The sequence below is a fragment of the Podarcis cretensis genome (genome assembly GCF_951804945.1).
Source record: "Podarcis cretensis genome assembly, chromosome: 7".
Lineage (NCBI taxonomy): Eukaryota > Metazoa > Chordata > Lepidosauria > Squamata > Lacertidae > Podarcis > Podarcis cretensis.
This window is the reverse complement of record NC_137176.1, coordinates 31,503,530-31,529,905: the sequence shown is the minus strand read 5'-3', so window position 1 is coordinate 31,529,905 and position 26,376 is coordinate 31,503,530. Positions and strand designations below refer to the sequence as shown.

At 40.1% G+C, this 26,376-nt stretch overlaps 1 protein-coding gene and 2 long non-coding RNA genes across 4 annotated transcripts; 2 read left to right on the top strand and 1 right to left on the bottom strand.

Annotated features, from left to right (window-relative positions):
• The first annotated feature begins 20 nt into the window (after window positions 1-20).
• MYLIP (myosin regulatory light chain interacting protein) lies at window positions 21-13,373 on the top strand. Of its 2 annotated transcripts, none has more exons than XM_079983296.1 (7): window positions 21-189; window positions 1,196-1,386; window positions 7,156-7,341; window positions 8,082-8,279; window positions 9,324-9,488; window positions 9,990-10,410; window positions 12,068-13,373. In XM_079983296.1, the coding sequence occupies exons 1-7, from the start codon at window positions 103-105 to the stop codon at window positions 12,155-12,157; spliced, it is 1,338 nt and encodes a 445-aa protein (XP_079839422.1). In that variant the 5' UTR covers window positions 21-102; the 3' UTR covers window positions 12,158-13,373. The 2 variants fall into 2 exon arrangements, with proteins under 2 accessions (XP_079839422.1, XP_079839423.1); XM_079983297.1 differs by lacking the exon at window positions 21-189 and adding an exon at window positions 971-993.
• On the bottom strand, window positions 12,182-25,871 carry LOC307219823. The gene is made up of 2 exons (XR_013840583.1): window positions 24,328-25,871; window positions 12,182-18,965 (listed from the first exon to the last, which is right to left on the bottom strand). It is a non-coding gene; the product is annotated as an uncharacterized lncRNA (long non-coding RNA).
• Window positions 22,380-24,579, top strand: LOC307219828. The gene is made up of 2 exons (XR_013840589.1): window positions 22,380-23,435; window positions 23,575-24,579. It is a non-coding gene; the product is annotated as an uncharacterized lncRNA (long non-coding RNA).
• Window positions 25,872-26,376: the final 505 nt, after the last annotated feature.

Genomic DNA, 26,376 nt, shown 5'->3' with positions numbered 1-26,376 from the left:
GTGCGCAGGGGGAGGGTGCGGGTTGGCGGGCGGCGGCGGCGGTGGGCAGCCGCGAGGCAGCCGGGGCTCTTCGGTGCGCGTCTTCGCGACAAGGCAGCGGCCATGCTGTGCTATGTGACCAGGCCGGACGCGGTGGTGATGGAGGTGGAGGTAGAGGCCAAGGCCAACGGCGAAGACTGCCTCGACCAGGTGAAGAGCCGCGCGCGTTCGCTCTCTCTCGCTCTCCCCCCCCCCTTCCCGCAAACCCGCCGTTGATTCCTGAATGGTCGTTGAAGGAGCTCGCGACCCATGAGCCGCGACGGGGCTGCTCTCGCGCGCTCTCTGCTTCGGCTCGAGATTATCCGAACGAGAGCCGCCGCCGCCTTTTCTCGTGCTCGGTGGGACTGGACACAGAGCAGCTGGGGATCGGGATGGGGGGATGCAGGCAAGGGGAGGGGGATGCAACGGCGGCGGAGCCTGCAGCGACGCTGCTGCTCTGACTGCCTCCCACGCGTTGCTTACTGAGCTGCGGCTCTCTCTCTCTCCCCCCCCCCCCGCATCCCACATCCTGAAATCCCCCCCCCCTTTTACTAGCATTAGCCACGTGGCACTTTGCAGGGGCGATGGCAGGTGACTTGACTGCCGCCCCCCCTAAATGTATCGCCCCTGCAAGGGGAATATTGTGCTTGGCAAGGCATGTGGACTAATCGTTATATTTGGTGCGGCAGGCAACTGAACCCTGCAAGGCTCTAGTTTTCGTTGGCACCACGTGGTGTAAATGTACATGGCACATGTGAGCGTGGGATTGATTGAACCGTCTGCTTTCAACCTGTGCATGGAGAAGTTCAGGGTTTTATGCAGTGGCCCAGCTGCGCCCATTGTTTATGCTCATTTAACCCTGAACGTTCACCCAACTGTACATGTTTTTGGCAGGAGACCCAAGTCTTTGGATTTGGTGTTTACAACATGGTGAATGTTCTTGCACAGATGGATCATTCTTTCTACAAGCTTTAGGTATGAGGTGTTAGTTCTGGCACCCTAAGAGCAATCTGATTTAGCTTGTCATTTTGTAGTATATGCTTGTTTAACAGCTCCACCAGTATCAAGTGGCATATTGTTTTGTGGACTTCCTGAAGTTTGTTAAACAACGTCTTGCCACACTACTTCATGATGATTCTTGTACTAACTTTTATGATGCTCCAATTTTCAATCATAGGTTTGTAGACGACTGGGCATTATAGAAGTTGATTACTTCGGACTCCAGTTCACAGGCAGTAAAGGAGAGAATTTGTGGCTGAATTTGCGAAATAGAATATCCCAGCAGATGGATGGTCTGCCTCCTTACAGACTGAAACTACGTGTCAAATTCTTTGTGGAGCCCCATCTCATATTGCAAGAACAGACAAGGTAAGAAAGAACTCCCAGTGAGACCTGTTCATACTTTATTTTCAATATATGCAACTCTCCAGTAGAAGTTTAGAATGTGACTTGAATGTGTCTGTAGAACTGAATCTGAAGCTAAGGTCTTATTGTAAAATAGCATTTGTTATGGGGAACAAAACATACTGGGTAGTACCTCTTGTAATTACAGGAGCCTTTCTACAAGTGGAAGTAACACAAAGTGTTTGCCCGATAGTAACCTCATAGCAGTGTTATTGCAGGTCGTTTTAAAATGTTCATAGCAGGAAACTGTTCCACCCAGTGTTTCAGTTTACAGAGCTCTGATATCATATTACAGTAATGTTTCAAACAAGTTTAGGCCCTGCTTCAAACCACAAAGAGAAAACAGCTGGTTTCTCCCTTTAGGAAATATGTAGCTATCTTAAGCTTACACTTGAATTCAAACACTGACAAAAATCGTGTAATTACACTTTTAAAATGCACTTGGAAGACTCCACCTTTATTCCCTATGGGGCTTATTTAGGTAGCCTTCATGGTAAAATTTCACCCAGCCATATAATTCTTAAGATGAAATGTTTCAGTAGCATGGTGAGATTTTTTAAAAATACATTTTATTATAGAAAAATGCTCACTTCCAAACTGTAGCCTGCTATAGATGGTTGCAGATAATCACAACTCTTCCATGAATGCATTTATGCTGTTCTCATGCTTTGTACATAATGTTATTCTATTGTAACAATGAGTTAACTATTTGTTAGGCAGGCAACTTGCGAATCTCGATGCTGCTAGCTTCATGGGATGGCAGGGCTGCTAATATTTTATTGACTAAAATAGTTCTGAAATAATCTGTACAGCTTTTTAATATTCAGGCTGCATCTTCTTTTCTTGTTCTTTTTTAAGTGCACAGACCTCCTGTGTTGTGTATTATGTTTTCAAAAGTTTTCATTGCATGTGATGGAACAATATTTCTTACATGAATTACTTTGGTTAATATTTTACTTTTAAGAAAACAATGCTGTGCATTATAACTTGGGGATATTTTTCATACTGCTATAGTTACTGTGCAAAATCTGGCTTACAGCTGTCTGGGACTTTTAAACCTTAACACTCACACATTTTTTGTGCTAGACTTGCAAAGTGAAGACCAGGAGTTCCATCCTGTCATATGTTAATATAGCAACAATTTTCTGAACTGCTTTGAAAGGCTATGAATGTTGGCAAGTTCCAAAGAATGAGAGTACCAGTGTGTGGGGGGGAACCCATTCTCTTTGTCGTTGTCCTCCAGGCTTAAGAGATTCAATGTTGACGTCTCATCCTCACTTAGTCTGTGCCATTGAAAAAGAATAGGCATCAGTTTGAGAGCACTGACAGGATCAGTTCCCTTGTATTTGCATATTGTTTGTGTAGAAAACAGTGTACTGAGATTAGATTATTCTTTTGAAGTATCAACCATTGTGTGAATATTTGTAAATGGAAGTTTTGTATATGTGCAAGAGATATGTGAGAGCTGGCTATTATAAATTTCAAGAGTTCAACCCTAGAGCATTCTCCACATAAATTTGAATTAGATTGGATTTTGAAGACGTAATGGTCTGTTTTGATTTGACTTGACCCGTGAAACTGCTTTCAATAGGCTTGAGAACATGACATTAAGTGTGAAACTGTGATTGCTGTTCTGCTGTTTTACTTAATTAATAGGTTGAATGATTCTTCAAACCTAGATTTCCACAGTAGCAAATCATTGTTATTACATTTGCCCATATTCTACTATAGTAATTTATAACCAGGAAAAGAAGCCCAAACAGTGTGTCAGCTGAAATTTCATGGTCTTAAATATGAACACCTTTATTCCAAGTCCATGTGCTAAGTTGAAATGCTTCAGGATACTTATTTCCTGGTACCTGAAGATTGTAAAAAGTGGCGGATGGGGAGAAGAAACAAAAAAACTTTAATTAAGATGCTCCTGTAATTACTTTAACTTTTAAAAGGAATTGTGCCAGGGTGTTGTGAAGCCATCTATATAATTGGGAATTGTTCTGAGTTTGGATTTATTCCAGGGAATTCAGGGAAGCTTCATGGAGCTGCCTGGTAGTTTGTTTTCAGGTAAAAACAGGATAGTAATTGAGAAATCCAAGGTTCAGAAATGAGTTGCAATGAGAAAGTTGAGTCTCAAAACTTATTCTGGGTGTGGCTGTGTTCTACTCGCTAACAGTGAAGGCAGCAGTGAAGGATGTGTGGCGGCTGCTCTAGAGAAGCAACAACAATGTAACTGTAGGTCATTGACTGAAAGTAACCCTTGTTAATAGCTGCCAGGCTGTTCTATGGAATCGGTGACTGCTGCATTGGAAGAAAGCCGAGTTTCTGGGGAAATGAGACTCCTGATTGGTCTGAAATGGTTGCTTCAGGGAAGAAAGTTCTGCTTTTGTGGTCGGGGCTTTTTGTGAAGAAGTAACAAGTCTAAACTTTTGTCTACTTTTGGAATAGTAAGCATTGTTGACGTTGAGTAAATATGTGAAACTTCTTATATTAAATTTTATCCTTTAAAACTTCTTGTTAAAGTTCAGGAGCAATACATTTAGAATACTGGAATAAAGTAACTTGTATTTTGTAGTGAGTGGTCAGAAATTAAACAGCTACTATAATTAAGGACATGACAAAACCATTAATTCCATTTTACTTTCTAACATCTAGTGCATTAGCTTTTTAGTTAAGAACTAAAGTTCAGTTTGATCTCCGAAGAGATAAAATCAGAATTCTGGCCATTCTAGCGAGCTATTTAAATTTGTTTCAAACAGTTTGTTGCATTAAAACTGGCTTATTGAATTTGCATGTACAGTACAGTTCACACTTGTACTTTGCAGTCTAAATATATTTTGTCTAGGTAAGTGTTCTGTTTTGCCCAAGTGCAATTAAATCTTGTGGTGGTTGCTGAAAAAAGTGTTGAATCCATATAACTACATGAAGCATAGCTGAACAAGCTTTCCCCTCCCTTATCAATCAACAATGATGAACAAGGCCTGGGAATCTTGCCTCTTCTGCCATTGTACAATATGACAATAATAATAGTTTATTACCCGCTTTTCACCCTAAGGTCCCAGATTAATTAAAACACAATGTTAAACACAATTTAGCACGAATTACATCGCTAGATACCTGTGAGATTGCCTTACCACATATATGCCCACTCAACCATATTGATAGAAATGACACTGTTATAGGTGGGTGCCATATAGTACCCATTCCACATTTATAGGAACTCAAATATTTTAGTGGAAACACCTACACTTTGGAACTCCCTGCCTATTGATGTCGCTTTGGAACTCCCTGCCTATTGATGTACTCCTTTTGGTGCCTGCTAAAACATTTTTGTTTAGACAAGTTTGCCCTAATGTTTAAAAAACATTTGTGAGTTTTAATCTGTTTTTAGCCTATTGTTAGTTTAGCTTTTTGAAAGTCTTAAAATGTTGAGGCTGATTCTTTTTATTGGCAGTTTTATTGTTTTATCTTTTTGTAAACTTCTTTGAGGTTGTTGTTTTCTTTACAATTAGGAAGTAAATAAAAGGTATTGTGTTATAAACCACAGTATCCTCCACCTGCTCAGATTCTTGCACATTGTTGTTGGCATCCATGTGTCTTAAGAGACAATGGAGTGTGCCTTCAAACAGCTGTGTTAGCACCAAAGTGACCTTCCCAGGGTGCAAGCCTGGGCAGTGTGTATGGAGGATCCTGGGCTGTGCAGACGACAGGACCCCTCCCTTGGCCTCGCTGATGTGGTCCAAAGGAAAGCAGAGCAAAACCTGTGGCACCAGCTTGGCTGTAGGGGTTGCCAGAAGGAGGCGTACAAGGTGCCATCGGCTTCTGTTTCCCCCCATAAAGCTGAGGCATTCTGCTCAAACACTGGCTTACTGCCTCGGTGCACTACTAAATGTGCATGTGGGGGGAGCAATTGGCAATCCCGTCACCCCATTCCATTCTGCTCGAAAGGTGCTGCTGGTCTCTGGGGGGAGGTTCAAGGGGGAAAGAAGGCTCTTTCAGATTCTGATCCATGTATTTTAAACTTAAAAATAGGTTTTCTATTTTACTGGCTAACTAATAAAAACCTAGCACCATTGACAAGAGTTATTTGCACAGAAGCTGGCACCTATCTTGTACTATAACTCCCTCGCAGATTGGTGTGCGATTGTCATACTTGCAGTCCCATGAGTTATAACCAATATTGGCTAGAATATTCAGTTATGATTTTAAAAGAAATTATAAAAAAAGATTTTAATTTTGCAACAGATCATTCCAAGAGAAAGTCCTCCCCACCGTCTTTCCACTTCTGAGCTAGAAGGAGGGCAAGATCTGATTCACAATACTTATATATTAGTAGGCACAACAATATTTCTAATTTGATATGTGAGACAACTAATCGTCTATCACCAGATACTTAACAGAATATTATAGACTCATAGCCAAACAACCCATTATTTTAAGATGTTTTGTGAAAGGGAATTTCATTAATGCAAGTAGTGTCTGAGCTCTGGGCGCAGTACTGAGCCTAAGATTTCAGATTAAAACTGCCACTGCTGGAAGAAAAGGGGGACCTTTTTTCTGCCTCCCTACTTCCAGCCATTCTCTGAAGACTGGATAAGAGACCCTCATAAGAATATTAGGGGGGTGGGCAGGGGAAGTATGGCTTTGTTTTTTGCAGTCTTCAGATGAGGACTAGACCATGTAAAATTGAACATAAGATTTTAGCTGCAGTTTGTTCATTTTCAGCTTTGCATTCTTGTTACAAAAAAAAGCTCACCTAGACACTCCATGGTGGCACCCACAACCTAGGTTTAAGGTGCCATTTAGTTCCTAGCTTTTATATCTGTTTCTAACACTGCTCATGAGAGATTTACTATTCCCCTCAGCCCCATTTACACTATACATTTAAAGTAGTATATCACTTTAAACAGTCATGGCTTCCCCCAGTGAATCCTGGAAACTAAAGTTTGTTAGAGTTTTGAGAGATGTTAGGAGACTAATACCCCTTTCATAGCACAGTCTCCTGGGAAAAGGAATTGCCAGTTAAACCACTCTGGGAATTTTATCTCTCGGAAGGGAATAGGGATCTCCTAACTAGTCTCACTACAGTTTACAGGATTATTTGGGGAGGCCACGATATTGCTTTGGGGAAGTGTATGATACTGCTTTAAGTGCATAGTGCAGAAGGGACCTCCTTAATATCTGAGAAACACTCAGTACGGACAAGCCAACCTCTGCCAGCTTATGTGTGTTCGGTATGTGTTGAACTGGCAATGCAGCTGTGATGGTGGGGCAGTTCAGATCTCTGCCTTTCTTTACGTTAAAGCCTTCAGTTTGCTATGCTTTTAAAATCATCTTCAGAGGAGGTATCCTCAACAATTCATGGTGGGTTTTATTGTGCCTCATGATTGTAAGTTGCCATCATCCTTCAGTAATATGTGAAGTCACATGCAAAGGACCTTTCCCCAGACTAAACTCCTGTTCCTTCCTGGAAATAAACTTAGAATAGATGCTGTTCTGTTCACTCACTTCGACTAAAACTTCATCTTTAATACTGTCTTTCTATTTCAATGTCTCAAGATGAACCAGACTTCCAATTTATTCTATATCACTGAGGTATTCTGTCATTTATTTTCCAATTCTTACAGATAGGGAAATCAGAACAATATCTTGTGAATTTTAAAAGAAGGAGCAGACCTATTTCTGTCACATATTTTACTAAATATGACTTAATACTTTTTAAAATTAATTTCCTTTTAGGCACATGTTTTTCTTGCATATAGAGGAGGATCTTCTGGCTGGTAATCTTCAGTGTTCTTCTGAACATGCAATTGAACTTAGTGCACTACTTGCCCAGTTGAAGTTTGGTGATTATAATCAAAATACTGCCAAATATCATTATGAAGAGTTCTGTGCAAAGGAGCTTACCACTACTGTTTTGGACAGGTAAGAGGGTTTGTTTCCTAGGAACATTACCATGGCTGAAATAATTGTTCAGATGCATATAATTGGCAAAACCACTGCAGTTGCAAACCACACATTTTTATTTGCAGGATTTATGCTAACACAGTCATATCTAAGACTTCATTTTCTGTAGTACTCATAATATTTAAGGATTTTAATTTTGAAGCTATATGTTACCTGTGTATTACCATAATATATTTTCCTGATTCTTAGACTGATTAAATAAAATATTTTTTTAAAAAAGCAGGTCTCAGTGGGAGAATTTGAAAATGTTTACATCTCCTATTGAACTGAGTAAAGATTTAGAATTGTTTAAGTGTGGTGAGATTGTTCCTCAATTAGTGTTTGAGTTTTTTAAAGCATGAAGCCACATTCATAGTTCAATAAATTTTGTAATCTTGTTTTTCTCAAAAGGCACCTAATCTTACCAACAACTGTTTAATGTGTTGCCATGGAAAACCTTAATTCTGAATATTACGTAATACCATACTTAGTTACATTTAAATAAGGACAAAAAATATACTTAACAATGTATCATTAAAAATAAATCTATAACATTTATAACATTTGAGATCTTATTGATAAAAGCCAGTATTTAAATCTTGTAAATCATTAAAAGTTACAAAATGTTCATGAAGTTGATTGAATATGTCTTTAAACACTGTACCTTGCTTATGCATGTCTGAATGATTAACCTATTCTCAACTTTTTGTTCCCTACAGTATTACTGCAAAGCATAAGGAACTTGAAGGCCTCACCCAAGCTTCAGCAGAGTATCAAGTTTTACAGATTGTGTCAACACTGGAGAACTATGGGGTGGAATGGCATTCTGTTAGAGACAGCGAAGGGCAGAAACTTTTTATTGGAATTGGTCCTGAGGGTATTGCCATGTGTAAAGATGACTTCACTCCCATCAACAGGTAATAAATGCCTACTAAATTCCATTAAAAGGTTCAGAAGAGTTGTGGGATACACATCTGTTGTGATTCAACCATTGTTACCTGTTGTTCTCTATGATTCACGCTCAACTTCACATGGGTGCACTTCTCCAGTAGGACTTCCCCTTCGCCAACCCCACACCTCCAAACCTCTTCCACTGGAAGCACTACACGAGGGGCTTTACAAGCCCTGTGCTTGGGAAGTGCTGAGCACAGAGCTTGCAAAGTCCCCTGGGAAGTGCTTCCCAAGTGCCCAGCAGTCAGGTGATCCTCAGCCATTTGGGTCTTTACAAGCAGCAGATTAATAGTGCATGCAAAGCCCCGTTCATCCAGGCACTGACTTTACCTGCTCTTAACTCATGTCATATATGGGCAGATGGGCATCTCAAGGGCCGAATGGCAAGGGCTGCCATGCCTAATTATGTCCATGGGCTGGAGATCCCCCACCCCGTGCGCTATACATTAAGCTGTTGAAATAGTTGTAGGTGGCTTTGTTTCTTTCCGGTAGTGCATGATGTGGAACCAGATTACTTAAGAGATTGCCTTGACGCATATATCATTACCTAACAATTGCATTCTTCCAAATGGGCATTGTTAAGGATTCGTTATGCTCCAGAGGTCTGCCTGACATCAACTAGAAACCAGACCTTTAGTGTTCTGACTCCAGCTTTGTGGAAACAGCAGCTAGCATTTTTGCTTTCAGATGACCGTTGAAAACTTAACTTTTTAAGTGGGCTTTCTCTGAAGAGTAACGAACCATTTTACATTTTATACTACACAGGATCTTGTAATTTAATGTTTTAAAGACCTTTTTATACTTGCATATTTATATTTTTACGCTTTGGAAACACTTGTTATGTAGGTTATATATTATTAAATAAATAAATATAAAGAGCTATATTGTTCTAGCTTAGTATTAATCTTAAATGTACCCTGCCAAACTATACCTGGCTGTAGTTGTTCCTCAGAGTCCTTTTAGGCTCTCAGTACAGGACTTGTTCTTTAACATACTTGCCTTCCTTATAGGATTGCATACCCAGTTGTTCAGATGGCAACGCAGTCCGGAAAGAATGTGTACTTGACTGTCACAAAGGAATCTGGCAATAGCATAGTTCACCTTTTCAAGATGGTCAGCACCAGAGCAGCTAGTGGACTGTACAGAGCGATAACAGAAACACATGCATTTTACAGGTTTGTATTTCTAGAAAACAAATCCAGCTTCAGATGCATCAAATATTTCCTGCATAAGTGCTTAAGTTTCTCTTTTTAGTTGATATAACAATGGCATAAACTTTAATATTTGTGAAATAAAAGGTTTCATTTTATTCTGCTGCCTCCTGAGCGGATTTAATTTTGTTGGTTAGGAATATTCGTTTATATCTGAAGTGGGAAGAAGTGCTTGAAGAAACCTCTTGTATGAACACAAGATAAAGTTAACACTTCCTAAACATACCATTACATAAATTTCTCATGCAACTCTGGTTTATCAAACTTGTAACAACCCATTTCAAACTATTCTCTTTTAGGGAATGGAAATATTCAAATTAAGAATGCCGTTTTGTTTTTAGAATAGTCTTCCATGTTCTCATTGCAATTACAGTATTAGAATTATTTGAGTAAATAGAGCCTGTTATTTCACCTTTGTGTTCAGTTTGACTGAGTTATACTTTGTTTTCCCCCCCACTCTGATAGGTGTGACACTGTTACTAGTGCTGTTATGATGCAGTACAGTCGAGACTTAAAGGGCCATTTAGCATCCTTGTTCCTGAATGAGAATATTAATCTCGGCAAAAAGTATGTGTTTGATATTAAGCGGACATCTAAGGAAGCTTATGATCATGCAAGGCGAGCCCTTTACAATGCTGGCATTGTGGATCTTGTTTCAAGAAGCGACCAGAGCCCACCCAGTTCTCCCCTTAAGTCTTCAGAAAGCAGTATGAACTGTGATAGCTGTGAAGGTCTCAACTGCCAGCAGATGAAAGCTCTTCAAGAAAAGTTACGGAAGCTTAAAGAATCCCTACTATGTATGGTATGCTGTGAAGAAGAAATAAATTCAACATTTTGTCCATGTGGTCACACCGTGTGCTGTGAGTCATGTGCTGCACAATTACAGGTAATTATTAAGTTAATTACAACAACATTGAATCGCATATTAAATTATTGGTCTGATTTTTACATTACATGAAAGCATAGTATAAAACAACTGTGGCTTAATGTGAGTGAGCAGTGGGCTGATACATAATACTCTAATCATGTTTCTCCTCCCTTGCTGCTGCTGCATTATTTTTATCAAATTTATATACCACCTTTCATCTCAGTATCACAGGGTAGATTAGAGTATAAAAACACAAAAATACATAGTGAAAGCAAACAAAGCAATAGCCTTCCCCTGTGCATGCACCCACCCACCCACTTTTTAAAAAGTCATAGATTGTTTAATGAGCCAAAGGCCTGGGAGAAGAGGAACATTTTTGCCTGATGCCTCAAGATATGTAGTGAAGGTGCTGGGAGAGCATTCCACAAACAGAGCCACTGCAGAAAAGAACAATTCTCTCTCCCTCCCTCCTTTTAAAAAAAAAATATTGAAACTTTTCAGCATATGATACAATAAAAAAATTAATCTAAAGAAAAGAAGAAAATACCAAGTTCTCTTTCAGAGATAAATCTTAACCCTTGTGTCACATAAAAGTGGACGGACCCTCCCATCTCTCACCTGGGAACTTTTTCTTCCAGCTTCCCACCCTGCGAGATCTTCCATTCCTTGCCTCTAATACAGTTTTTTGCTTTCCATCCATCACCTTCCTGTTCATTCCCTCATTAAGCCAGAGTATAGGACCTTAGAAAAACAAATCCAAATGCAAAAGAAAAGGCCCATTCTCATGTTGCCACCCTCTGTACCTCGTGGTGAGGGCACATAAAGAAGGGCCTCATTACAGTGATCACAGGGCCCAGTTGCAAAGGAACAAGCCAGAGCTTGACTTGTGATTTCCAAACTTGGGCTTCTGGCTTGTTTGGCCAAATAAACCGTAAGTGGTAAGCCAAAAACAAACACTGGCAAACCCAAGTTTGGACCTCACAGCAAGCCATTCTCTGGCTTGTCATATTCGTAGCATGGTGTCACAGCAGTAGTGCACCAGAATGCAGTTCATTTCTGTTAAGCCTTACTTGGCTTTAAGCTATGCTATAATGTGATGTGACAACTGAGTCACTACCTTTCCAAGTATTTTGCTGTTCTCCATACTTAAAACAAATTCTCAAACCGGTTGACAAAACAGATATAGAAGGGAACATTGGTTCATAGCATTTAATAGCTGTGTATAGCCTTAGACTCTTTGGCATACTGTTGAGAGAAGATGAAGATATTCCTTAGTAGTAGTTAAAATACCCTGTCAAATGCCTAATTTGACCTACCAGGTAAGTAACACAGATTTTGGTGAAATTGCTGAAAATATTAGGCATAAGCTTGAAATTCTTTGGAACTTCACATTTGTCAACATTTTGTGGCATCTTGAAATTAAACAGTACTACTTACATGGAGATCATATGATTTCTACTGTAGATTCTGGAGCATATATGTTCTAGTTATGAACACATTTGTATAAATCTGCTAAGGCTTGCTTTTGTGACAAGTATTTTTAAAACTTAAATATATATCAGCAGAAAAACAGTGTTAGAACCTTCAGGCTATGTGAACTGATAAACCCTTATATTAGCCATAAAGTTGTTAACAACAGTGAATAAATGTTCCAACTTTTGTTTTTTCCTTCTAGTCATGTCCAGTTTGCAGATCTCGAGTAGAGCACGTCCAGCATGTGTATTTGCCTACCCACACCAGCCTGCTTAATCTGACCGTAATATGACCTCCATGTTATCACTGGAAGATGTACACTATACAAGCTTCTAAACTATCTTGTACTTCCAAAATACTGCACTAATGTTTTCTCCGACTCCATTGATGGTGAAGGTGAGCAGTCACTTCAGCATCTGCCAGCAATTATAGTCAAAACGACCGCAACAAAACTATTGGGGGGGGGGGAGGGGAGAATAGGGAACGATCTCTGTTTAGAGAATTTGTTTTATGGGTATACTGTGAATGACTTGTAGACAACCTCATGTCACATGAAGCAACATTTATTTATAAAATGGCAATATACAAAAAAAATCTGAGAGGAGGAAAGATGAAAAGTTACTCCGTAGTATCCAGCAAGGGCAACACTGCCTGTTTTTGCAATTATAAATATTGTTTTTAAAGTTACTTTATTTAGCATGATCACTCCATTTATCTTTTAGGAAAACTAGTTTTTTTAATATCTACATCTGTTATTTCACAGTAACTTAGTTTCTGCTTTTAGTCTCACTGAAGAAACTATTTTTAAATCTTTGTATTTAAGAACCTAAGATTGCAAAGCTTTAAGCAAATAGTTGTATTTGTTTCATCAAAAATAGGTAACTTGCAAAATTTACTATAAAGATTTGAAGAAAATGCTGAAATACTTACATTAAAAAAGTAACTTTGAACATCTGTGAAACATTTTTCTCTTGCAAGAGTCAGTTGTTTCTCTTGTACTTGTTTCTGTTTATCTGCCTTGTGTTGGGAGAAATATATTCTCAAACAGTATAATATTAATATGGTTTTCTAAAATGCAGCTGTGTTAAATTATTCTTTCTTAAAACCGTCTTACCTTCTACCACAAACCCTGTCCCTGGGCATTTTGGACTTTGGTCAGCTAGTGAATGCTCCAAAATATTGAAAACTAGATGACCATGTTTGGGTGCAATACTAGCTAAAAAGAAAGCTAGAAAAGTCACTTTACTGAGACTTTCTGAATATACTTTTCATATTGCCTTAATGTAGCAGTAATGTGTGTATGCATTTGTTTCTTTGCACAGACATTTTGTCAAAATACTAAAGCTCTACTTTTTTATGGCACATTAGCGTATAAACCTTACTCCAAAAGGTATTTATTTTTTCACTTTGTAAAAAGTTTTCTTTTCACATGAAGCAAGAACTATTATGGTAGACAACTTGTCTTTTTTATATATTCAGGTTAATAAAGGACTTTTTTATATACAGAATTTTGCAGTACTTCTTCATTTGCATGCCTTACATACTAATGCTAACTACAAGCAAGATCAAGACACCAGCAGACACATCCTGGTTACCTCCTTGTGCAGCCTCTCACAGGGCAGGGGGTGGGGAGAGCTGCAGACAGTGGACATTTCCTCAAGCAGAAGTTTATTGTGGAAGGGATTTTATTTCTGATTATTTAATTAGATTTTTACATACATTCACGTGTGACACAATGACAAAACATAACCATACTACATAGCTTTTAGGGTTAAACATTATGTTTAATTACACTGACACTATGCTTCCTTACATTCATTTTGTCAATATTTCTCCAGTTTAGATATTTCTATAATAGCCTTCCCGTGGTCAGGAGTCAGTGTACAACATATTAACATGTATCAATACATATTTCTAAAGCTAATGAAACATCAATACAAAGTAAACGGCATAAAAAGAACAAAAGTGTGCATATGATTGCACTTTAAAAGGACAAATTCATGAAGTATCTGTAGCTATTGTTCAAGCATGGTAGTAAGATCCTGGAAACTTTTTCTTATCCCCATTTTATTTATTCTCTACATTCACACCACACTATTGCTTGATGCAGGTGAAGCTTGCATAAAATAAGGAGCAGGCTTCTGTCTTCATTTGATGTTAATATGAGATAATCACATGCATGACTCGATCCAAATGTCATTGCTTTACAGCTCCCTCCCAGCTAGTCGCTCTTTGCTCTTGGACAGTGGAAAAGCCTTGGAGGATCCAAAAGAAGGTGCTTGCAACCGGTTAACTTCATCTACCTGTAACTGCCAGCAATTGAGGGTGTAAAATAGAATAAAAGAGGATGGGATGGGCATTAACAACTAGAGAACTGGATTTTGTAAGCTGCTTTGGGTGAATCAGCCATGGTGGAGCTAGGCTTTGTGGGTAGATTCTGAATTATAAATTACATAGGCTGTTTTAATGGCAAAATGAATCAGGTTTGACAATGATGTTTACCTTAAAAAGTAGCTGGTCTTTCAGCATACCCATAAAACAAAAACACCCAATAAAAGCAAACTAGTCTTTAGGATAAAAGGAAACTTAAATGCAATCAATGCATATTTTCCATACTGAGCACAATCTAGTTGATAACCTATTGATAATGTTTAGTTTTGCCCCCTTGCCCTGCAGTGTGATTCCATCAACTAAGTCAAAGTAAAGTATATGGTAGATAAAGTGTAAAGGTTAAGCTAAATGCAAACTTTATTCAGGAGCTTGGAGTATTTGATAAAGACAGTTTAACCTTTTGTGCAAGTCTTCCTAAGGCACAGACAGAACACGAATATACAACCACAGGACCAGTTACATTTTTATTTTTATTTTTTGCATTTTACCCAGTTTCAAAGCATGGGACAAATGGTATCTGTAAGATATTAGGAATAGCGAATCTCTGATCTATTAAGGTTTCAAAGAAAGTGGGTGAGAAATGGCAGGTGTTAACAGCAGTTTAAATGTTGTAGCTAATAGAATTATTTGCCAGCCATTAATAGCTCTCTGAATTTTGGGAATAATTTCAACCTCCAGTCACAGCACTTGACCAAGCCTTTGGTTAGATGGAAAATTAACTAGTTTTAACTTGTGAAATTCCATCGATGGAGGGGAGTCTGTGCAGTGCATGCATGCTCTTTGGTGCTAATAAAGCTACACTTGGAAAGAGAATGTAGCAATGTCATGGTGAAGCCTGCCAAAAATTTAGGAGGCTTTGCTTGGTTGTTGCAGTGTTACAAAACAGGAAGCACACAATACTGCATCCACATACGCAAGTTAGATATGTTCAAATAGAAATAGGAACTCAGTGCTAACTTTTGGAAGAATGATACTCAAATAGGGGAAGGGTAAATTCATCCTATCACATACTGACAATGCTAGCAATGTTTTTCATGACTTTCTTATTCACAGAAATCACAATGGCAGCAGCTCTTAGGAGGCAAAGTACCAGTAACTAGGTGAGGTAAAAGTTTACTGCACCATCCTGGCAACGCATGTAACTCAATGTGTGGTGGTGTTGTTTTCAAAAACAACAACCCACAGGCATTCCATGATAACTAATTTAAGAAAAGACTCATGACTTGGAAATTCAGCCAAGTACCTAACAGCATGGAAATGATAAGTAAAAGTTCCTTCCTGTACTGCTTACATGGCACAGAAGTCCAGAGTCTAAAATACTGCATTCTTGTATAACGTAGATACCATATGCACCTAGACTTTCCCTTGGTCTTTGAGTCCTGATTGCTTTCCCCTGCAGCTAAGGACAATATTGAAACTGAGGCGAACACTGGGTCAATGTTTAACAAGAGATTTGGTTATAAATTACGGACTTTTAACTCTGACAACCGAGTTATTTCAAAGCTTATCTTAAGTGATGCAGCATGTTTAACCAAAAGTTAAATGGCAAAGCAATGGTTCAGGCATTATCAGAACATCAGGCTTGCTCCATGCTGGCTGTAAACAGCTGGTGCATGTTTCTAAGTTCAGGACTCTCCATCTCCTTTCTCTTGGTAACTTGCGAGCTCATGATATAAACACTTTTTCTGATTTCCTGCTGCTTCCAGTCTTGAGTCCTTTTTAACCATTTGCATCTCTCAACTTTTCCAATTACCTACTACTGCTAATTCGTGCTATTCTATCCAACCCCAAAGGAAGTAGTTAAGAAAGCCAGTCGTCAGGGCATAGCTGGCTACCTACAGCCCAAGTGGTTAAAAGCTTCAGTGTTGCTTCCAACTTGAAAAGGGAAAAGTACTGGGACAAGAAAGAATGCAAGGAGCATAACTTGCAAGTAAACATCACATAAGAGACTGTAGGACTTTGATGTTGTTTATATGGTACATAAATGAAAGTGGCCTTTAACTTAACAGCTTTGGGTACTTTGATCCTGGAATTTACCCTGTAACCTTGTATAATTTATTAAACCAATATTACAGATAAAAATTGAGCAGATAGTAGAATATATGAATAACGCATGTAGCCATTTTTAGGGGAGAAATTGCTGTTTCCCCAATTTACAGTAATTCTACAGGAAACCATACAAATCTTGAATTCTCTGTGAAGCAGACAATATTTTGCATTTTCCACATTTTGTGTCCTGTACTTTGTGCTGCAACAATTACTTTGAATTACTGCAGTTAGCAAGGGCTATTGTTCTGAGGTTAGTACATTGTGGCTTTTGAGCAAATTGTTCTTTTTAAAGGGGTATTGATATAAAAATAGATTCTATTGTCTGCTGAGCTCTATTGAGTAGGCATAGCAAAGGTACATGTAACAACACTGCACCAAGCATTTGCACCGAGAACGGGGAATCTGTGGCCCTCCATATGTTGCTGGACTACAACTCCCATCCGCTCTTAACTGTTGGCCATGTTGGCTGGGGTTTATAGGAGTTAAGAGCCCAATCGTATCTGCTGGACCACAGATTCTCCACAGATGTTGTGCAAGTTCAAGCACTAGAAGTCATAAAGAGCCATCTGGGACTGGATAAAAGGGAAGTACAGGACCTGTGGAGTTAGAACCAGGCTACAGGAAGCTGACAAGTTTTTGCTGATACAGTATTAAGAGCCACTTGCAGCCATCTATAGATTATGTTACTGAGAGATTAAAACTGTTCCCAACAAATTCTTCTTTGCACATAATCCATGTTAAAAATACATATAACTTAATGCACACTGGACTGTATTTTCCACTACAGCAATACTCTTCAACTTTGGATCCCAGCTGTTGTAAACTTCATCTCCCCTTATCCCCAGCCAATTTAGTCAATGGGCAAGGATGATGGAAGTTACAGTCTTACAACCCAAGGCTGAAGAACACTGCACTGTGTAGAAACTGAAGTGGAAGGATATAGGAGTCGCTGCTGTTATGCTCCAGTGCCAATCTCTCTGCATCTGGCACAGAAGCAGGAGGAAGGGATGATGCAGAAGTGACTCATACATCATCTGTCTATGCTTTGTCCCTCATGCCAAAGCGGAACTTGTGTTTCTCCATGATGAAGAAGAGATGTAGGGGAGAGCCCGAGTTCTGCATTTCTGCACAGTGTATGCAAAATAGTAAGCATAAGGCTTATTCTGAGTTGCAGTTAGAAAGCAACTAAACGAAAAATTATGTATCCTAAATTCTTCATTAAAAGCAAATGAAGTTCCCTTTAGAAATGCATACTTCTCTTACTAGGTTCTAGGCTAATTTCCTGATCTGAAACTGCTCTTAATAAAGTTTTGTGCACCTAAAACTAGTTGGTGGTATGGAAGGCAGGTCATTTCTCTCTTTGCTGTTTGAAATTCTTTATTCTAAGTTGGTGTAGTTCAGCCTTTGTCAGCTGGGTGCTATCCATGTGTTCTCAATCCTGGCTTGGTCTGACGGCAATTGTATTCCAAACTTTCTGGGGGGCACCAGGTTATTGAAAGCTGTTGTAGTTTAACATCATGACCCAATGAAGAGTTTGGCAACTAAGCTCATATATGCCTCTGCTGGCATTTTATTTGCCAATACGTTATCGAGCCTTGGAAAGTACTTAATAACTGACATTCAGCATACTTCATTATATTAGCAAGGTGTAGGCACTTAGGTGTGTGGTTCATGCTTTGGAAATGTTGAGATTGATATAAGCTGCTTGGTATGCCATAAGGTCATCAATAGAATGGTTAAGGAGATAAGGACAGCAAAAGGAAGTACTTTTCCACACAAACACACATATGCACACATACTTAAATGATGGAATTTGCTGCTGTAAGATATAGTGATGGCCAGCAGCTTAGGTGGGCTAAAATGAGACTAGACAAATTCATGGAAGATAAAAACTATCAACAGCTACCAGTCTTGATGGCTATATGCTACCTCCTAGATCTCTCTTGAATACCAGTTGCTAGGGAACAACAATGGGAGAGTGCTATTGTCCTCGTGACCTGCTTGTGGGCTTTCTGTAAATACCAGTTTGACTACTGTGAAACACAGGATGCTGAACTAGATAGCCCTCTGGTCTGATGTAGCAGGGCAGCTCTTACTAGTTACCATGGAGGAAGCTGGGGGCCTGTTTAGTGTTGCATTAAAAAAAGAAAAGCAATGCAAAGCACCTCTTTTTTTCTGAGAGATCTGTTTTCAATAACCATACCTTTTTGTAGTGCTTTGGAAAACTCGTTCAGCCAGTTGAATGACAGAGTTTAATGAATATATTAGTGGGGGATTAATGCATTCATATGGCTGGCTTACTGCACCCAGAAATACACCTCCAGAATCAATTCGGAAACATGAAGGCATTACTGGGATGAGTGGGACCACTGTCCCAGCTTCTGCCAACCTAGCAGTTTGAAAGCACACCAGTGCAAGTAGATAAATACGTAGGTACCACTGCAGTGGGAAGGTGAACGGCATTTCCGTGTGCTCTGGCTTCCGTCATGGTGTTCTGTTGCACCAGAAGCGGCTTAGTCATGCTGGCCACATGACCCGGAAAGCTGTCTGTGGACAAATGCCGGGTCCCTCGGCCTGAAGTGAGATGAGCGTCGCACTCCACAGTCGCCTTTGACTGGACTTAACTATCCAGGGGTCCTTGAACTTGACCTTTTCAGAAGCTGGAAAATATAAATAATGGCCCAGTAATTGTGAACAGTGAAGATATGTGATTAAAATGCTCATATGTGATTAAAATGTTCATTCTGGGTCAGTGGTAAAATTACTTGTGAAAGATGTCCTAAGTTTAAAGTTATTGCATTTCCTGCAGCTCACGCTTCATAACTCCTCTTCTGCCCATTGCAGCTTGACATACCTCTATTGCAAAGGCAGCTCCTATGCATGGGCAAACCTGGAGAGCTTGGCCAATTTACCCATCATGCTTAGATTTTTCCAGGTCTAGGCAGGTGGATCCTGGTGCAAAAGTGATTCACAGTTATTGGTACAAATGTTCCGCGCTCTTTCCTGTTGCAGTGGTGGTGCAGAGGTTCACATACTTCTGTGAGAAAATAGGATTACAATGGTACCTCGGGTTACAGACACCTCGGGTTACAGACACTTCAGGTTACAGACTCCTCTAACCCGGAAGTAGTATCTTGGGTTAAGAACTTTACCTCAGGATGAGAACAGAAATTGCGTGGGGGCAGCACGGCGGCAGCAGCAGGCCGCATTAGCTAAAGTGGTACCTCAGGTTAAGAACAGTTTCAGATTAAGAACGGACCTCCAGAACGAATTATGTTTGTAACCAGAGGTTCCACTGTATTATTCTCTCTATGTCACAACATTCTGGTCAGGCAGAAGTAGTTTAGTCTAGCTTTCCCTCAAAAGATGCTAGCTTTCTGTATGGAGGGAGTTAGGGCGGAACATTTAAAATACAACCCCCTATCAGTGAAGTGGCAAAGTGCCAGAAGTGCTGAATCATGTGGTTTTTATTCCTAGAGAAGTTAGACTGGCTCCCTCCTTATTGTCCTGCTGCCAGGTGAAGACTTTCTCATTCCAACAGGCTTTTGGGAACTAATGTGCTCGTGCTGTGATGTTTTCATTGTAATTATCTGTATGTTTTATTAGATAGCTTTAATTCTATTAATGCTCAATTGTTTTAATGATCCCCCTACTATGTTTTTGCTGTTTCTATTTTATCGGTAAGCTGCCTTTAGACCTTTTCAAGGAAAAAGGCAGGATATAAATAAATTATAATAATAATATTCTAAACATGTAAATTAGTCCCCAATCTGCATTTTTCCAGTTATTACAATTAATATGCAAGCAAACCACACAGGTTGTTGTTTTTTATTTAAAAAAACACCATACGCTAGGTTCATCCTGAGCTAGTCATATGGCACCATGCATATAATTTTCATACATTTGGTAAACCTTACTTGGCAAAACCTACTTTATGTGACAGCAAATCAAATATTGTTTTGATATATCCAGGGAATTTACAACTGAAACATTGGCAGGGGAGCTCAGAGAAAGCACTCCCTCTAAAAAAAAAAAATGTAGTTGAAATAATTGAGCATTTCAAGTTTGTCTGGTTTTCAAGGGTTTTATTTTTTAAATTTTTTTTAGTTTTTTAAGAAGAAGTTGTTTGGTACACTATTTTTTCTGTTTGTTCTTTTGGAATGAAAGGACTTGGCTATACAGTGGTATCTCAGGTTATGAACTTAATTCATTCTGGAGATCCGTTCTTAACTTGAAACGGTTCTTAACCTGAGGTACCACTTTAGCTAATGGGGCCTCCTGCTGCTCCCGTGCCATCACCACGCAATTTCTGTTCTCATCCTGGGGCAAAGTTATTAACCCAAGGTACTACTTCCGGGTTAGCGGAGTTTGTAACCCAAAGTGTTTATAACCTGAGGTGTTTGTAACCCAAGGTACAGCTGTAAACAAATCGTTTTAAGGGTGTTTTAGGTGCAAAATACAATGTGACACTAGATGGCAATGGTTAGCCTTATGGAAAATTTAATGTATTTTTAAAAACGCTTTAAAAAAAAAAAGCATTTTCAGAACACTTTTTATATGTGTGTAGATTGCACCATATAGTTATTTTCCCTCTTTCAGAAGTGGAACATCTGGTCGCATGGCAAGCAAGTTCTGTAATGTTGCTAAAAGCAAAGAAGTATTCACAGGAACAAAAAAGTATTATTAGCCATGCCCACGCTTAAATTAATTGTTAGGTAGTTCTTATCTATGATACAACTCTAGAACTGACAATTATTGTCCTTGACACCACCTACAGAAGGGTGGGTGTGTTTATCTGTTATATAGTCCATGAAGCTTTGATCATTTTGTGTTCTAAAAAACAGGCTTTAAAAAGTCTTTTACCACACAGATTCATTCCTTCTTTGTGAGTCCTTGAAATATTATAATCTGGAACCCTGCTCATGCTTTGGTTTTGAAAGCCTAAAACAACGGAACAATCTTTGTCCAACTGAAAATGGAAGGAAATATTAGATCTCAGTGGAGATCTCCTTTCAGTGGGATTTTAGCTAAGGTTTGGTTAGTTAGGGGACTTGTTCCACCGCCATGTCATCTGGCTCCAGGTTAGGCAATCCTTGGTCCCGCCATGTCACCAGAAATGCTTGCCAGATTTTGCTCTGCAGAATATTGGATTCCTCTACGTCAGAGAAAGCAAACCTGATGCCCGTCAAACTCCAGCTCCTTTCATCCCTGACCACCCGCCATGCTGGGTGGAGCTGATGGGATTTGGAGTCCAACAACAACTGGAAGACATAATGTTGCCTACCTCTTCTCTAAACCTTGACTTCTTTGTTCTCTTGGCCTTCAGTTTTATCTTTACATGCCTGCTCAGTTTATTTATTTTATTGTTTATTTTATTTAAGGGATTTATAACCCAACTTTCACATAAGCCGCAAAACAGATGATATTACAATACGATAAAGATTGTAAAAACAATATTAAAGCAGACGATTGAAAGGCAATGATCAGCCACTAAATAAAAATAGCACCCAACTCAAGCTGAAAAGATGAGTTGTTGTTATAGAAGACACCATCTGCTATTAAAAGCTTGGGAGAACAGGGCCGACTGGCACCAAACAAATAATAAGGAAGGTGGAAGGTGAACTTGCCTGGGGAGGGGCCAACACAGTTTGGGCACTGCCGCAGAAAGATGCCTCTCTCCAATAGCTAGCTACCTGCAGGAGAAGGGTCTCTAAAGAAGTTCTTAACTGACCAAAAAGAAGGACAGATAGCTCTCCCTGTGTGGCTGGACTCTCATGATGCAGCTAGTATCACCATCAGGGATGATGGAAGAGAATATTGCCCATCTGGCATGGCCTGCTTTGTTTTATGCTTCTAACATGGAGACCTAGCTCCATAGGGGTGAGTGAATGCAGTGGCGTAGCGTGGGGGGTGCAGGGGGGGCCGGCCGCACCGGGCGCAACATCTGGGGGTTAGGGTTAGGGGGCGCAAATCCACGGGTTAGGGGGTGCAAATTACTTGCCTTGCCCCGGGTGCTGACAACCCACGCTACGCCACTGAGTGAATGTACAATCTGCCTATGTAGGTGATCTTTTACTTGCCGAAGCCTCAGCGTTTATTACCTGTGCAATTACATCTTTTAAATTGCTTTTAGACAAGTGTCAGCTCCTGCCTATTGCTCCTGTTCCCTGCACTGTCAATCTTGGAGCTCCTGTTGTGAAAGTAAGAACCTAGGTTTCAAGTTTATCGGGAACATCATGAGATTGCCACAGTAGGGTTCATTTTTCCAAACCCCTCTCTCTTTTTGAGAAGAAATGGCAAGTGAGTTTTTAACTTTGGGGCAGTGGTGGATTTGGGCACCCCCTCCCTCAGTCTTCACACTGCCTTTCTGAAGACGGATAAGGAGGCACCCAACTTTGGGAAGGAGGGGTAAGGCTCTGGCAAGGTCCTAGACCTCTCCCATTTCCTTCCCTAAGCCGGGAAAGCACTAACTAAGCTGCCCCTCTTTGGGCACTCCTCTTCTATTTATCGACATCACATACATTCCTCCTGTCAGTAGCTCATGTGTTCTATTTCAAACTCTGCTTCACAGAACTGCATTAAGACCTTTAGAGGCCCTAAGCACTGAAAAGATTATGGTGACCCCCATATGTAATATATAATAAATAACAGAAAGAAAAAAGAGGAGTGTGTTATGGATTGTAAGAAAGCCTAACAAAGTTCTGATTTTAACATGATAGCTACTTTGATGCTTAAAGAAAAATAATAATCAAATGTTAAATTCTTTAAACAGACCTCCCCCCCCCCCCAAAAAAAAGTGCCCCTGCTTTGCTGGTGCCCTAAACACATGCTTCGTTTGCCTATTGAATAATCCAGCACTGCTGTTTGAAATCTGCTCTGGTGGCTGCTGTACTGTCTAAATTACAGGCTCCAATTCCTTCTCAACATGCAGATATGTAAAAAGAACACAAACACTGCAAAGGCGGCTGCTGTGAAAATGGGAGAGCGAAATACTACCCTGTCTGTCTCTCTATGTAGGCTGAATTCAGTAAAAACGGAGAAGTTTCCAAAAAGCAGTGTCTGTCATGTTTGTTCTTAGCTTCTTTTAATTTACCATATGCCTCTTTGTACATGTAGGAGTATCTGAAGAAGTGTGCACGCACACGAAAGCTCATACCAAGAACTAACTTAGTTGGTCTTTAAGGTGCTACTGGAAGGATTTTTTTTATTTTGTTTTGACTATGGCAGACCAACACGGCTACCTATCTGTAATAGGAGTTTTCTGTTCAGTCTCTCAGAGGAAAAAAGCACGAGGTTTACATTCTGCCTTGTGTCTGTGGAACATTAACGTAAGTGTTTGCATTTTAATGAGGTGTTATGAGGGATGGAATTATAATGGCGTCAAGTTAATTATCTTTGTTTTTCACCAGGAGGGAAAGTGGGGTGTTTTTTTAAAAAAAATAATGTTTTTAATGTAAATGGTTTTTGAAATGACTGGATTTTTTAAATGGTGTTATACATTGCCCCGGGCTCTGAACTGAAAGGAAGGGCAGCACAAAAATAAAATTATTATTCTTAATAATGATGATGATTTATAGATTTTGCTTTTGATGTTTTTTTTTAAAAAATAATAATTTTATTACATATATATCACAACTTTCTTCCAATGAGCTCAAGGCCATGTATGTATTTCTCCCTCCATTTTAACCTAACAGCTGCCCTGTGAGGTAGGCTATACTAAGAGCCAGCCAGAGGATGAGTGAACATGCATTTTTCTAATCCAAGTGGCCCAGCATTCAAACCACTATAAAGGCTTCTAAGAACCATATTCACAGTGTTTTTTTCTGGAGGGTACACAGAGGTACGCATACCCCTAAACATTTTGTGAATCTAAGTTTGACCTCATTGAGGGGCAGTATTTCAATGAGAGTAGGAAAATGAGAGTAGCCCTGTGGCGTTTGCCCGTTCCTTTGAAAATGTCTGTACAGGGGGAGAGAAAGAGTTAATAGGTAGACTAATAGAAAAGCTAGAGGCGGAGCTTACCTGTTTATAAAAGGGCTTAGCCCGAGGTTTGGGTTGCGGGTAGTTGGGTAGTTGGTTGGGAAAGGCAGTTGGGAAAGCAGTTGGCAGACAGTTGGAAATAGAGAGACAAATAGTGCAGTTGGTTCTTGTGTGAGGGGAGGTAGAAGAGTTAGAGACAGGATAAAATAAGACTAAGAAAGTAAAGAGTAACAACGTTTTGAATGCATTTAAAGTTTATTGGTGTTTGCAATAAACTACACTCTTCTTTGTTAACTTAAGAACGTGACTGAGGAGGACCAGGGAAGGATCTGGTTGGTGGCAGCAGATTAGTGGTGTATGGGTCAATAGTCCGTGAGACGATCGGAGACTCCGTACGAATACCACAACCCCTAAACATTTTTTTAAAAAGAAAAAAAGCACTGTGTGTTCATATTCCATCGAAATTAAGGATCCCAGAACATCAGTTTGGATCAAAAGAATTTCTTAAGTCACCAAGGGACTCATGTGTTAATATTATAGGGTGCTGTTAAAATTATAGGGCAGGCTGGTATTTCCATTATGTGGATAACTTCTTGCAGGTTTTACTGTTTTGTTTTATATTTTGTATATCTGCTGTAAGTTGCCTTGAGTCTTTTTTTTTTAAAAAAAAAAACAACCTAACAATTGGTGGCAGCGATCACTGTTATTCTTGTAGAAAAAGAGGTGCTGGAACTCACCACGAACACTTCACTTGTTCTCTTATAATGGTAATGGAGCCCACCTGAAAAGTGCCAGAACTGAGTTCCGGCTGGAAAAAAGCCCTGATGATGATATGCCATGAGGAACGTAGAATACCCTACTATGCTAAGGGTACTATGCTAATAGGCCCTTTAGTATACAGCAGGGGAGTGTTTTTTTTTCCTAAAAAAAATGTTTAGGGGTACTCTCATTTTCCTACTCATATGAAATACTACTCCTCAATGAGGCCAAACTTAGATTTACAAAATGTTTAGGGGTATGCATATGCCTGCGTCCCCCCAGAGAAAAGCACTGTAGCAGGGTTTTGTTTTGTTTTGTTGCTCCACTTTGATCTTTAGACAAAGCTGGTGTCACATGACCTTCCACCTCAAGTTTTCTTAGTCACCTCTTTCCCTGGCATATGGGCTAGTACTTACAAGAAGAGGCACTCTAGTTTCTAGCAAATGTCATCACCGCCTCCACCCCACACACAAATTAATATTTCAGCTTAGCACTGCACTACTTAAGAGTTCAGTCACCTTATGGAGAGAGTGGCTTGACTTCTGCTCAAAACCATAAAGGAACTTTCAGTACAGGGCTGGCTTGGGACATTTGGCCGCTAGAGGCAAATCAGAAAATGCCCCCCCCCTCAACTGTGCACCCACTGCGCACCTGCTGCCACGCATATTCCCACCACAGTAGGTGCGCAGTGGAGGAGGCAGGGGCATAGCGTGGGGAGGGCAAGGGGGCTGTGGCCCCGGGTGCAGATTTTTTGAAACGGTACGAGGGGGAGCAACCAGGAGCCCTCATGACAGGCTCTGAAATATACTCGGAGAGTGGATTTCATGCTCTTATTCGGCTCATAGTGGTGAGGAGGAATGGAGGTTCCCCCAGAATGTCTGCTTTATATACATTATTTACACAATGGGCCCCACGTGATTGGCTTATTCCGGGATTCTCCTGTAGGCCAATCAGGTTGTGGATTCACTTCGACCTGGAGCTGGATTGGGTGGCTCCTGTGGACTAATCAGACTGCTGGATTCTGAATCCTATTGTTCTAGGACCAATCAGACTGCTGCATTTTGGATCCTATTCAACTCAGTACATAACAGACTCCCTCATTTGTCAAGCCATGCCTGGGCCGAGCCTTCACGACTGGGGTAGTGGCAGGGCCTCCTTCCCCTCATGCGCCCCATCCCTGGGCTGGCAGAGAGGAAGGGGGGTGGAAGGGGCTGCTATCGCCCACTGAAGAGAGGCAAGAGGCTCTGGCAGTCACCTCCTCCTTTGCAAACAGGACACCACAGCCCTCAGGTCTGCCCTCATTGCGGACCGTCTTTCTCCCTCCCCTTGCCT

Bases quoted from the DNA above. Each gene is read 5' to 3' on its own strand.
- MYLIP (XM_079983296.1), top strand. From the start codon at position 103: ATGCTGTGCTATGTGACCAGGCCGGACGCGGTGGTGATGGAGGTGGAG. The intron at 190-1,195 runs GTGAAGAGCCGC...TTTCAATCATAG, and splicing joins GCGAAGACTGCCTCGACCAG to GTTTGTAGACGACTGGGCAT. The intron at 8,280-9,323 runs GTAATAAATGCC...CCTTCCTTATAG, and splicing joins GACTTCACTCCCATCAACAG to GATTGCATACCCAGTTGTTC.